This window comes from Astatotilapia calliptera, chromosome 3 (assembly GCF_900246225.1).
Source record: "Astatotilapia calliptera chromosome 3, fAstCal1.2, whole genome shotgun sequence".
In the NCBI taxonomy this organism is placed as follows: domain Eukaryota; kingdom Metazoa; phylum Chordata; class Actinopteri; order Cichliformes; family Cichlidae; genus Astatotilapia; species Astatotilapia calliptera.
The window spans coordinates 43,439,906-43,452,627 of NC_039304.1; the positions used below are offsets into that span (position 1 = coordinate 43,439,906).

The 12,722-nt window shown below is 45.1% G+C and overlaps 2 protein-coding genes across 2 annotated transcripts; both read right to left on the minus strand.

Moving 5' to 3' along the window:
* Nucleotides 1-122: 122 nt before the first annotated feature.
* LOC113009942 (uncharacterized) lies at nucleotides 123-4,777 on the minus strand. Its single transcript, XM_026148645.1, has 7 exons — nucleotides 4,725-4,777; nucleotides 4,521-4,618; nucleotides 3,870-3,911; nucleotides 3,544-3,795; nucleotides 2,191-2,430; nucleotides 1,647-1,883; nucleotides 123-860 (listed from the first exon to the last, which is right to left on the minus strand). Exons 2-7 carry the CDS (start codon nucleotides 4,549-4,551, stop codon nucleotides 745-747), a joined length of 918 nt encoding a protein of 305 aa, XP_026004430.1. The 5' UTR covers nucleotides 4,552-4,618; nucleotides 4,725-4,777; the 3' UTR covers nucleotides 123-744.
* A 5,306-nt stretch (nucleotides 4,778-10,083) lies between these two features.
* LOC113009825 (zinc finger BED domain-containing protein 1-like) lies at nucleotides 10,084-12,687 on the minus strand. The gene is made up of 2 exons (XM_026148406.1): nucleotides 11,576-12,687; nucleotides 10,084-11,015 (listed from the first exon to the last, which is right to left on the minus strand). The coding sequence occupies exons 1-2, from the start codon at nucleotides 12,601-12,603 to the stop codon at nucleotides 10,340-10,342; spliced, it is 1,704 nt and encodes a 567-aa protein (XP_026004191.1). The 5' UTR covers nucleotides 12,604-12,687; the 3' UTR covers nucleotides 10,084-10,339.
* Nucleotides 12,688-12,722: the final 35 nt, after the last annotated feature.

A 12,722-nucleotide genomic window follows, 5' to 3' on the forward strand; every position in this document is an offset into this window, starting at 1 on the left:
AAACCGTGACTCATAATTACATCAAAGCTCAACTAAACTAAAGCCTCCTCTGAATAATTCTGTAGAAAAAAAACTCAACAAAAGTCTAGGATTATTTTAATATATCATTTTATTTTTTTCCAATATTGTTTCAGTTGTTTTAGTTTAGTTAATTTTACATCATGTGATGAGAATACTTTCTTCACAGCTGGTTTTAGTCTTGAGTTTTAGTTTCCACCCTGTGGCTGTGTGACTCCTGAGAACATGACATGACAACACCACAGGAAGCTTCCCCATCAGCTGAGCTGTAACATCCTCCAGCTGTTATATGGCTGGCGGATGTAGACAGTACAGAGAAAATAGTTCCAACATTAAACTGTTACAAGGTGTAAAGTTAAACATATACAGATTGAAACGTTATGTTATTAGTAAAAGTGGGAAACCCTCTCTGGGCTTCACTGTTACAGCAGTTTAACCTCCAACATCAGACGTTCATCTGTGAGCCGATACACAAAAGCTGGGATTCAAAGAGTCAGCAGGAGAGCGAGCGGAGAGCAGGGAGAAAACCCTGGACCCTGAACAAAGGCGTGTCCACAGTCCGTGACAGGTTTCAGTAACAAATCTTTCAGGAAGTGACTTTGAGGAGCGGGAAGAAACCAGTATCACATGTGCAGTCTGAGAAATGAGAAGCTGGAGCTTCCCACACGATGGACGCTTCCCTCTGCTCATGTGTGATGAAACGTCAGCGGAGTCAGAGCAGCAGACTCATTCAGAGTATTCAGAGTCCTCGAAGAGCGCGCACTCAGCCGTGAGGTCAACCACCGCCTCGTAGTTTTCTTCAATGCACTGGGTCATCTCCACGGAGACAGGAAGTCTGTTTGCTGTGGGCAAAGCATCGGGGTGAATGTTAGTCTCCACACATATACATACAGTCCTCAGTGAGACATGCTGCACCGCGGGCACCATCGTATGTCCAAGTTGGCCCACAGCAGGCCCACAGTGGGCAGCTGTGGGTGAACTGTAGGGCTGTGACTCATTACCGATGATACAGGACAATGGGTTTTAGTCTTTTAGTCTTGTCTCCATCATGTCTTTCAGCTTTGGGGTCTCCAACTCCAGTCCTCAGAGCTACCGTCCTGCAGCTTTTAGATGCATCCTTGTTCCGACACACCTGAATCAAATGAATGGCTTGTTACCAGGCCTTTCCCTAACTCGATGAAAAGCTGAAGAGGTAATTCAACCATTTGATTCAGCCGTTTCTCTGCATTAAAGCTACAGGACAGTAGCTCTCAAAGACTGGAGTTGTAGATCTCTGCTTTAAACCGTGCAGCTCTGGAGGTCTGTGCAGCTACAGATCAGGCGTGTACACCTTTTACTGCGCCAGGTCACAGTTGAATCGATCACAATCAGGTTCCAACTTCTTAAAATAGTTTCAGACACTAGAAGCTGTTACCTTTGGTTCTTGTCTGCTGTTATTTGGGTGTATAAAGGTTAGCATGTGAGCCTGACCCTGGTTAAGAGCGGTGAAATATCAGATTAAAGCTATGGTTTGGCTTTAGCAGTCCGGTTACTGTAATAATTAAAAAGGCAGTGCAGACGTTTGTGATTTTACAGTCAGAGCTGCCAGCAGGACAGCAGCAGTGATGCACCTGTGTGCAGGTATCTACCTGAGCGCCTGGTGGCCAGCCGGTCCAAGCAGATGGACAGCAGCAGGCCGGTGGTGATGGAGTAAATACAAAAGGCCAGCAGGTGGGAGAGGAGTCTCAACACAGGCACACAAGAAGAAGGAGCAGGAGGATGAGGTGAGGAACAGTTGGTGGGAGGAGGAGGAGGGGGAAGAGAGGGGAAGGGGGACATGGTTTCACGAGAATGGACAGATGATCTGACGGAGGTCGTCGGGGGATCTGCAGGAGAGATAAGGAGGCGTCCTCAGTTCATTCACTCAGGGTTCGATAGAAAGGCTCAATGGGAGCGGTGCAGCGAGGCTACACCACAAACACAGGCTTTCATCTCCATCTATTAGTAATAGATGCTGAAGAGGAGCATGCTAGTTATTGCATCATTATTGATCGTGATTATAACCACAGTCAAATCTCAGAGTGATGAATTCTCTGTCTTTGCTCCACGTGCTCTCCATCGAGGTCAAGGACATTAGAAAAACACAAAAGAGGCCCAATTTATGATGACAGCAAAAGATGTCAGTGTTCTGACCTCTGACCCTCAGGTAGCTATGAGCAGATGATCCACTCAGATCAGTAGCACACCAGTAGAAACCCTCATTAGACTGCTGCACGTTGGAGATGGTGTGCTCTTTATTTCTAGGTCCAAGAAGACGTCCACTGTAGAAGAAGTAAGCTGCCACTGTTTCACCAGTGCTGAGCCTGCAACGCAGAGTGAGATTACTTCCTTTTGTCACAGGAAGTGCCGGGATCTCCAGGATCACTCCTTTTTCTGGGTAAGAGAGACAAAAGTACACACATGTAGACTGGAAGCTTCTGGAGACAGCATGCAGGAGGTCAAATGATGACGCCATAGGACTGAGTTCATGAACGTTCATCATCACAGACTATAAATGATGGTGTGGCCACTGCAGTCTGACCCTCTGCTTTTATAATGATCACTCAGAGGCATTTTCTTCTTGCTATGATGGAGAAGAACAGATAGCTAGCGTAGCTGTCAAGCTGCTTCCATAGACCATACTGATGTTTGCTAATCAGTGCTACATATCGTCCAAATTAAAACGGGCATTTCACTGAAGTGCAGCACAAACTTCTGAGGTATTCTGTTATTACAATTAACTAACCAGCAGCCATCCTATTGGTCCAAAAGCATAAACACGGTCCAGAGGTAACTTTGCCAGTAACCACAGCTGCCTGTCAAAGCCCCGTCACTGAAAGAGGCCACGCCCCCACCGATGAAACTTTAATACGGTTTAAACAGGCGAGTAACAAAAACATTCTCTCCCAGTATTTTGCCCTTTTATTGTTATAAAGGGCAAAATTAGATTCACTTATTTATTTATTAGATATTTTAACATGAGAGCCTGTGAGGGCTAACGCCCTGCTGGAGCCTCTGGTGGACATTACGGGAACTGCAGGAACTTTCAGCCCCGCAGGTCGATGGCTGTTCTGTACCACAGTGCAGCAGATTTAACACCATCTAGTTTAGTGTAGCAGTGAGTTCTAAGTACTTAAGTGTCTCCTAATTACAAGTATTTTAAGTATATCAATGTTTTCTAGCCTAAAAAATCCAAAACAATATGAACAAAAATCTGAGACATTAATTGAAACATATATTAAAACAATATGAAAGTAAAATTCAGACAACGTGTCATTTGAAGTATAAACTGGATTCTTACGGCTCATCTCCACATTGTTGATCTATGGATCAAGCTGTTATTCACACATTCAAGGTGCTTTGTGCTAAATGCACTTGCACCTGCATATATATAAAAATAAATATATGGTTGTACTTCACCTGTCACAGGTGGTCCTGATGCTGTAATGCCCTTAAATGTTCAGAGCAACTGTGAAAAAAAAGAAGAAAAGAAACAACTTACTTTACCTGAAACACTGATGGTGACGTCATCACTCTTCTGCCCAGAACTGGTTTCACACCAGTAAATCGCTGTGAAGGTTGTTTTAAAGTCCTGAACACACAAGGACTCATCAAGTCTAGTGAAGTCTGCTGCTGCTCCACACTCATCAGTCTGGTTTCCTCTGGTCCTCCTCACCGTCCATCCATCATCACAGCTCAGAGACACTGGAGAGGATCCGCTGAAGACCTGCTGAAGGTTTGGACTGACAGACAGAGACACTGGAGGACACATGTGTAAGTGTATTTGTGTTCTTGTTGGAGTCTCACTGATCGTTTTCACTTCATCTACTCACCTGCAGAAACAGTCGGTGCAGACAGCAGCAGCACACACACACCTGCAACAGGAGGAAAATCCACAGACTTGAGCTTTTTCTCACGTCCTCAGAGGTGCACACTAACAGACTGTGGCAGACGTCCACAGATCAGGAAGAAGATTGGACCATCCGGGACAAAAGACCGATATTTTCTTGGTTCCACATTCCTCACTATAAAGCACCTGAAGTACTGCTGAATCATCACAGCCTAATTGTTTTCAGCTTTTAGATCATTGTGTAAGTTTCCTCATACGGGACAAAATATAAAAACTTTAAAGGTTTCAAAAACCTTCCAGACTCCCAGTTGCTGGTTTTCTTTCCTCATTTGTAATATTTATTGTGTCCTTTGTTGTTTGTGTCTATATTAAGAATAAACATTTAAAAAACAAGCACATCTTTTACAGAGACCCTGACTCTAAACTACAGACCCTGCTGAACATTAAACATTTCTGATTGGATTATTTTCTGGATTTACACAGAACAGAAAGGAGCAGACTTCCTGTTTTCTCCCCCGACAACACGGAGTAAACTCTCAGGATTCATCCAGTGTCCGTCCTTTACCTGGAGCTGGACTCACTGAGTGGGTGAGTGGGTGGGTGAGTGGGTGTAGGATTGCTGTGTGTGACTCACCGGGGAGCAGAGCCACAGGTGCAGTCTTCATGGTGTCTGGATGAGCATCGAGGGTCAGTGTGAGCTGCAGACTTTCACTTCAGCTCTTTCACAGCCGCCTGTTACCACATTAAAGACGGAAGCCTCAGTATAAGGAGGGGAAACAGGAGCAAAGGTCTGAGCTCTCAGCCAATCACGTTCAAGCACGGCCTTCTTAAAACTGACCTGCAAACGCTGCAGTTTAGAAATCCTTCGCGAGCTGTGTGAGTCTATCAGAGGTCCTTCAGTCAGTCTGAAGAAAACACAAGTACGACTAAAGTAACAGCTGAGATTGTTAGTCTATAAACAAACTGCACCACAGTCACATGACGGCAGCGTCGCCACCTCTGAGCTAATGAGTTCCTGCAGCACAGAAGCTCCTCACCCGCTCACATCACCTGCCTGTGAGTTCAGAGGCTTCTGTTTGGATGCACACACAGAGCTGCAGACCACGTCTGACCAGCAGTGACTGGTTTGAATCTGACCTCCAGCTCTTCTACTGGACCTCTAAAGTGGGTCTCGTGTCCAGACACGAGTGTTTTTAACTCTCAGTGGCTCGTGTTGGACAGGAGATATGTGAAATGCGCCGGAGTGACGTTCTAATGCAGGTGGTCGGAAATAAGAAGTAAAACAAGCTCACAGTGAGTCAGTGTGGGTGAGCTGTGGCCAGGACAAACCCACAGTTAGTCCACGTGATCCCACCTACATTTTACTAAACCTATAGGCCTTTATGTGTGAAACTGCAGGGGCCCTGTGGGTGATAACTGTGGGTTTGTCCTGCCCACAGCTCACCCACACTGACTCACTGTGGGCTCAGGAGGACACGTTAGCCGGGGCATTATTATTTATTATAAAATAAAAGATGAAGCCAGAGAAGATGTTTTATTACACGCTCAGAAAATCGATGCTAGGAAGAAAGAAAGAAAGAAAGAAAGAAAGAAAGAAAGAAAGAAAGAAAGAAAGAAAGAAAGAAAGGAGAGGAAGAAGAGAGCTTGGATTTAAAGGGGAGGATGCTCATTTAAAGCTTTGATGTAAGTCCTCGTGTTTAAATTACGTTATGTTTGTTCACACTGTGAAACCTGCTGCTAAACAAACTGAGGCAGACTGACTGTGTTGTTTAAAGTCTGCATGAAAGTCGTCTGCAGGTTAGTTTGCTGCACTGTGATTGGTTTAAAGCTTCCTCCACCACTCCAACCTCTTCTCTGCCCATTTCCTGTTTCGAGGCAAAGTCAGCCTCCTCAATGTAAGAAACAGGACAGATATATTTTTACATTTTCCTTCTCTGCTCATGTTTAACTTACCTGAGTAAAGCTGAGAATCTTTATTGGAAATATAATTTAGACTGAAACGAAGTTTGTAATTCCATCTACTGATGTTATTATATTAATATGACACGAGGTTCAGTTGAACAGTAGTATCTGTACTTCTGCTTATTTTCCTCTGTTATTGAGCCTGTCGCTAGTTAGCTAACATAAACTAAGTCTGTCATTTGCAGCCATTCAACCAACCACATTATGTCATGCTCCGTACTGACACAAGATGGCGCTACACGTTTTTAAAACTTTAAGCTCTTATTTGTTAAATCCAGCTTCACAGTTACATCAGTTTTTGAGAGCAGGGCTCAGTGATGGAAATGAGCCTTTCTACATTTAAGAGTGTTGTTTCCACTTTAACGGGATCCTACAACTTTAAGTGGAGTGGACACAGCTCAGAGTACGAGAGCTGATGAAGCTCACGTTCACTTCACCATCGGCCTGTACAAATAACTGTCGATGTCTCAGTCTTCCATCAAATGCCAACCCTCAGCATCATCTTCAGCAGCAGCTGATTCTCAGACTGAACAGGCTTCATTTCTGTCTCTTTCTCCCACCTAGTGGTCATTCAGTGGTACTACAGATGATACGTCCCTTATAGAAACACGAGGCCTGACTCAGTGTGGCGTCATAAGTCGCTCACAGTCAGTTCAGCTCTTTTAGTTTTGTGTTTTTGCAGTTTCAGTTTGTTAACAATCACAGAGACACTCAGTGGACACAGGAAGTGTTGACTTAAAGTTTTGGACAGTTTTCATGTTGCACATAAAGACTTAGACCTCACAGCGATGGGTTATTAGAAGTGTGCGTGTTCTGTTTTTGAAAGCTGCAGATCATCACTCCAAAATTCTTCATCCCCTTAAAGTCCTGCTGCTGCTGCTGGGAGGTGCGTCCATATGGCAGTTTACAGTTTTCATGCAGGTCACATTGAATGGTTTTATTTTGAAACACCTTGATGGTCTCCTCCATCCTGCCGCTCTGGGGTCAAACTGTGGGATTACCCGGGTAGGACGGTCTGATGTCCAGACCACACCCACAGGCCCTGTTCTGATGCGATCCTGCAGCCTCGATGCCTCGACTGCTCAGTCTGATCACGGGGCCGTTGATGGTGGTTGGTGATGCTTCATATTCAGCTGGATCAGTGACGGATGGAGGCACTTTTACTGCAGTCACACAAATCCTAAACAGGGAGGAGAAAAGAAGATAACACACGGCCAAGACATCCGGCAAGTTAACTTCAAATACCTGGGAGTTCATCTGGATCTCAGCTGGAGAACACAAGCCAACAGTGTCTGTGCTCGGATCCATCAGATACTTGATAGAGCGAGGCTTCAAACAGAAGTCAAGCCAGCACAGAAGACCATGGGCTGCCCTCTCCCCTCCCTGATGGACATTTATTCCTCCCGCTGCCTCAGCAGAGCAACAAACATCATCAAGAACAGCTGCACCCTGGTTTTGACCTGTTCAACCTGCTGCCCACAGGTGCATCAGTACCCACAGACTCAAGAACAGTTTAAGGTCTCAGTCTTATTCACAGAAGATGTTCCTGTAAGCATCCACACCATGTCAAGGTCCAAAGAAACCATGATGCTTACTGTGAAGACTACAAAAGTTTGGTTTACAAATCCAGTGCCAGCAAATAGTGCGGAGACTGTAATTGACTGTAGATCACTGTAGTGGTTAACCGCACTCAGAATGATCAAAATAGAAAAGTTACAGATTCATGATTGTGCAGGAATGTGGGCGTGAACCAGAGCAAGGTCAAAGAAACAATAGCTCTATCAATAATATCTGTCAAGGGGACAGGTGAAGGCAGGTCTGCATCCATAGGTGAAGCTGCACCCACGATGTAGGAGCGCCAACAAGGAGGAGCTTCATCTGAAGCCCCGCCTTCACTCTCTGATTACACATCACTTCCTGTTCACATGTTTATGTAATCATTTTAAATCTCTACAGTACCTGATCAATAAATAATAAACAGGTAGATTAAGGTGAGTTGTAATGCAGCATTACAGTTCAGCACACACGTAGAAACAGGCACGATCAAAATGTTCTTCTCTGCTGTTTGTTTAAAAAGCCGATCTTCTCTAAAGCTCTGTTTCCTGACAGTCGGCAGCTTTGACCTTTGACCCACACGAAGCTTCCAGGATATTTGTGTTTGATGGAAGCATTCAGGACGCTCCATGGATCATCAGAACACACGGAAACAGCACAGCAGCACTGAGGAACAACTGTGATATACATAAGTGATGAATGAAGTATTTAAATGTGTATTTATTTATATAATGATCATCACAGGGCTTTCTGCAGCCCTCTAGTGGATCATGGTGACGTGCATGCACCAGGTCATTGTGGTTTTATGCCTGGCTGTGGAAATCGTCAGTGTTCTGGCATCATTCAGCACCACTGAGTGATCACTAGAGGGAGCTGGAGACCAGGAGTGAAACTGTGGCTACAGCAGGGCAGCTGTTGTGAGTCGCCAGCTGTGATCTGAGAATCAGCTGGATGTGAGTAAACTAGATCAGGTTAGTGTTGGTGGTTGATTTAATACGAGCTGGTTCTGTGTGGCTGTGTCCACTGGAGGGGTGAAGTCGGGCCGTCGGAGCTCGACCACGACCCCCAGTCTGTTTATTCAAAACAATTCAGGTTACATTTGAAAATTAATCACTTTATAGCTTCGATCACGATCCTCCACTATGGGAAGATACGGCTGCTTGGTAACGTGGTTTCCTTTCTCCATTTATTGTTTTTACTCTATTCAAAACGTATTTGTGAACTTAGTGAGTTTGTACAGCCCAAATTCAAATAAACCTACATTTTTAAAATCAGTTATCCACTTTGCAAGGGCTTCATATACATGGACTCTAACTGTGCTCTAAACCTGAGTCTGGATCAACAGGCTCAGATATGAAGCCAAAACCGGACAATTAATCACTCAGTTTATATCAACAAAACCCCGATAAAACCGAATGTTGTCATTCAGGTCAGTATGATAACAACGTTTATCCATAACAACCCAAACTGGCAGTTTCAAACAAGATGGCTAGAAAATCTAAAATTGGTTAAATTCATAGAGGAGAAAACAGAAAATGACTGAGTTAAAGATCAAACCTGCGCCTCGGTGAGATGGAAGGATTCAAAGCATATATTAGAGGTGAAGTCCTCGGCTTTATGAGTGCAAACAGCAAAAAAATGGAATAAACTAATTAAATCTTTGGAATTAGACTTAAATATTAGCGATGAATCAAACTGTTACGTTTGAGAAGTGAATGTAATCAATTATCTTCTGATACAGCAACAAAGTCTGTGGCGATCTTATTATGATCAGTGGGAGAAAGTGGGAAGGCCCTCGGCATGGAGTTAAGGAAATGCAGTCTTTAATAGCACAAAGACCTCTTCAGGGAATGTAACAGTATACCCATCTGAAATTTATGACAGTTTTAGAGAATTTTATGAAAATGTTTATAAATCGGAACATGCTTCAGAACAGGAACCTTAGCTCACATTCAGTCATAGACACTGAGGTACTTCAGGCTATCCAAGCATTAACAGTGGTAAGAGCACCCGGGCCGGAGGCCTTCTGATTGAATTTTACAAAACTGTCCAAGAAAAATGAATAATTTCACTTTTTAACATGCATGAAGAAGCATATCAAAGTGAGGCTCTCCACCCACTGAGACGGCAATGAGTACTTGTTTACCTGGTAAACCTCCTGCAGAGCGCTCATCACTCAGACCAATGACTCTGATGGGGGTGGACACTAAAATACTTCTATTACACCCTTGGATCGCACATTTAGTTAGCGTTGTACGAAAGCATCAAGGGTTTCACAACATAAGAAGGGTTCTGAATGTAGGCTCGCCAGGCCTCGGACAGGATAGACCGCTCAGATTTATGTAACGTTCTCCCAAGTTAGGATTTGGAAATCATTTTCTCAGAGGGGTTCAACCTTTGTAACAAACAATACTTTCTAAACCCGTCACATTAGCCATCTCCTATGCTAGTTATTCTGACGATAACAGTAATAACTGACCTATTTGGTGTCTCGCCCTGTAAGATGATGACCTGACCTTTTCTGACTAGGCTGTCTGTCAGCACACCAAAATTCATGCAACAAATAGAAATATTAGGATGATTTCCTGGCTGTAATATAAACGATTAAAAATCCTCCATCCTGCTTCTGAACAAGGATGAAAGGCTCAACCCTTTAATGCTGAGTTAATGAAGTTAATACAGAATAAACACAAAGAATGCTTAAATTCAGAGAAGTTTAATAGTGTTCAGGATCAGCACGACTCAGATTAAAGACATCTTTCTAGCATCTGCTGATAGGAAATAATACTGAAACCAGGCCTAACAATGATCCAACTATCACAGAAATGTAGAAGACAAAATGTGTAACATCTTAATGCCAGCTGAATGTCAAAAAGGGACGAAAGTCAATATTTAAAACCTGCAAGTGTTGAACGTTTCTCCCTCCAAAGACCCGGCTCAGTCCTTCTGTGCGCTCAGCCAGTTACTGAGGCAGACTATCCTGTTTACCTCTTCTGAGGACAAAGACGCACGCTTCTTCTCAGTGACGTCACCTGAGAGTGAGAATAAGCTCTCACAGGGCACTGTGGTTGCAGGGGTTGACAGGTACTTGCGTGCAATAGATGCCAGCCTGGCATGCGCCCCTTCTCTCTTTAACCACCACTGTAGAGGACACTCCCCTGCGCCCGCTTTGGGCTCTGCTTTGTACCGATCCAGACAGCGGCCGATGGAGTCTTCCTCCTCCTCTGTATCTGAATCTGAAGAACCCAGGAGGAAGATGGACATCTTGCTCTTCTTTGGTGACGGTTCCTCTTTTATCTGGACAGATGGTTGTTGTGCTTGTGTCTCTGCCATCAGAAGGTCATGTACCAGAGTCCACACCTCTCGTCTTTCATCTTTGGGAAGACACTTGAGGTCTTTAAACCTGGGATCAAGGGCAGTAGCGATCTTCAGCCATGTGAGATTGCTGCTGGCCCTCCGCTGAGCTAGGTCTGTGGTAAAAACCATCTTAAACGTCACAACGTAGACTGGGTCATCATCCAAGGGCTCCATGACCCAGAACAAATGACGCAAGGCTGGCAGCACCATGGAACAGGAGACATAGCGCTCTCCCCCCAGCAGTTCGGTCACATATCTGCAACAGAAAGAACAAGTGTGTATTTTTCTACTAATCGCACAGAGACGAACACAAATACCACAATATGTCAGTAAGTGATCCTCTAATTGAAAAGTATTGCAGTTATCTCACTCACTGTTAGCACTGTGTGCTGTGGGTTGGAAAATAGAAGCAAGAGCTGGGGTGGGAGGGGAGAGAGCTTCACCCTGCAAAGCTTTCCCGTGTGTTGTAGGCTAACACGGAGACAGAAAACCATTCCCCTTTAAAACCCCATCTATAATCACCTATCAACATCACATTAACTGTGTCAATCAACATCATTTCATTAAGATCACAAGCATACATTTGAATTGTGGGAGAAAATACAAACTGCACAGAATCCCAACCAGGAAGTTTGAATCCCGAAGCTTCATTCAGTGAGGAAACAGCTCTAACCACTGCACCACCTGATCTCAGCCCAAACACTAACTATGCTAAGACACAACCGCACAGAGACAAACACGTGAAAACACACAGGAGTGTTCTTGAAGACAGAGCTGGAACGTAGACGCGCACAAACGAGAAACAGGATGATTTACCTGCAAGGTTCGAGCAGTTCCTCCAGCTTCTGCAGTCTGTCGAGCTCCTGCTCAGTCAGCATGGTCACCGTGCTGTTTTGCTGAGCCAGGATGGAGGTGAGCACGGATTTGTTTCTCTGGATCTGCTTGATCATCTCCAGGGTGGAGTTCCATCTAGTCTGAGCATCCTGAACCAGTGCTTCCGTGTTATGTCCATGTGCAGCTTGCTGTGCATTTAATTCCTGAGCGTTCGCCGGACTATCCTCAAAATGTCCAACAATCTCGCGACATTTGGCCAGAACTCTTTCAAAGCCGCTGTCGTTCAGAGCAACTGTGATGGCACTCTGCAGAATGTGGGCCGTGCAGGGCATGTGTTCAAATGGAAGCAGGCTGGCCACATCGACCATGTTGCCATACAGCCACGCACTGTCGGTGCCGAGCGTGGTTAGCTTGTCCCCGATTTTCCACTCGTTTGCAACACTCAGAAAATGGTCAGCATAGTGTCTCTCTTCAGTTTTACTCACCGCTAGTGCAAACGACTGTAGAGCCCAGTCGTTATCAATAAAGTGCGCTGTGACGGCGCAGTAGTTATCGCTGTCCACCGACGTCCAGTGGTCTCCGGTGAGGGCGACGTTCATTGCTCCCAGGAGCGTGGTGTGCCGCTGAGCCCTCTGGTCCTCATACACAGCGCGCAGTCTCGACACAATGGTTTCTGTGGAGGGCGGATTGTAGCACATGTCTCCCGATGCAGCGCGAAGGACTTCTTTCAGTCCGTCATCTTCTACCATGCTCGCTGGTCGGCAGCTTTTAGCTATCCAAACAACCAAGGCGCTGGTTAACTTTTCACTCACTTCTTCTGTTTTTAGCCCACGATAGTCCTGCGATTCAGCCGGGTGCTTCGCTCTCAGGTGATACCCCAGAGACGAATTGCTTCTGTGGTACCTGAATTCAGCTTCGCAAATCGTGCACGTTACTCTCGTTTTGTCCAACACGCCGTTCGGCAACTTCTTAAAGTAAAACTTTCCGCCCAAAGGTCCGTCCTTCTCCATGCTCGCGCCTGTTAGCTACAGTAGCATGGCAACGCTTCTTCTTCTTCTAATCATTTCCGGCAGGCCAAAGGCCAGCATAGCACAGTGCTGCCCCCTAATGCAGAGCTGCTGAACACAGG

Bases quoted from the DNA above. Each gene is read 5' to 3' on its own strand.
- LOC113009942 (XM_026148645.1), bottom strand. From the start codon at position 4,551: ATGAAGACTGCACCTGTGGCTCTGCTCCCCG. The intron at 3,912-4,520 runs GTGAGTCACACA...CTCCTGTTGCAG, and splicing joins ACCTGTGGCTCTGCTCCCCG to GTGTGTGTGTGCTGCTGCTG. The intron at 861-1,646 runs GTAGATACCTGC...CTTTGCCCACAG, and splicing joins GCTGGCCACCAGGCGCTCAG to CAAACAGACTTCCTGTCTCC.
- LOC113009825 (XM_026148406.1), bottom strand. From the start codon at position 12,603: ATGGAGAAGGACGGACCTTTGGGCGGAAAGTTTTACTTTAAGAAGTTG. The intron at 11,016-11,575 runs GTAAATCATCCT...TTTCTGTTGCAG, and splicing joins GAACTGCTCGAACCTTGCAG to ATATGTGACCGAACTGCTGG.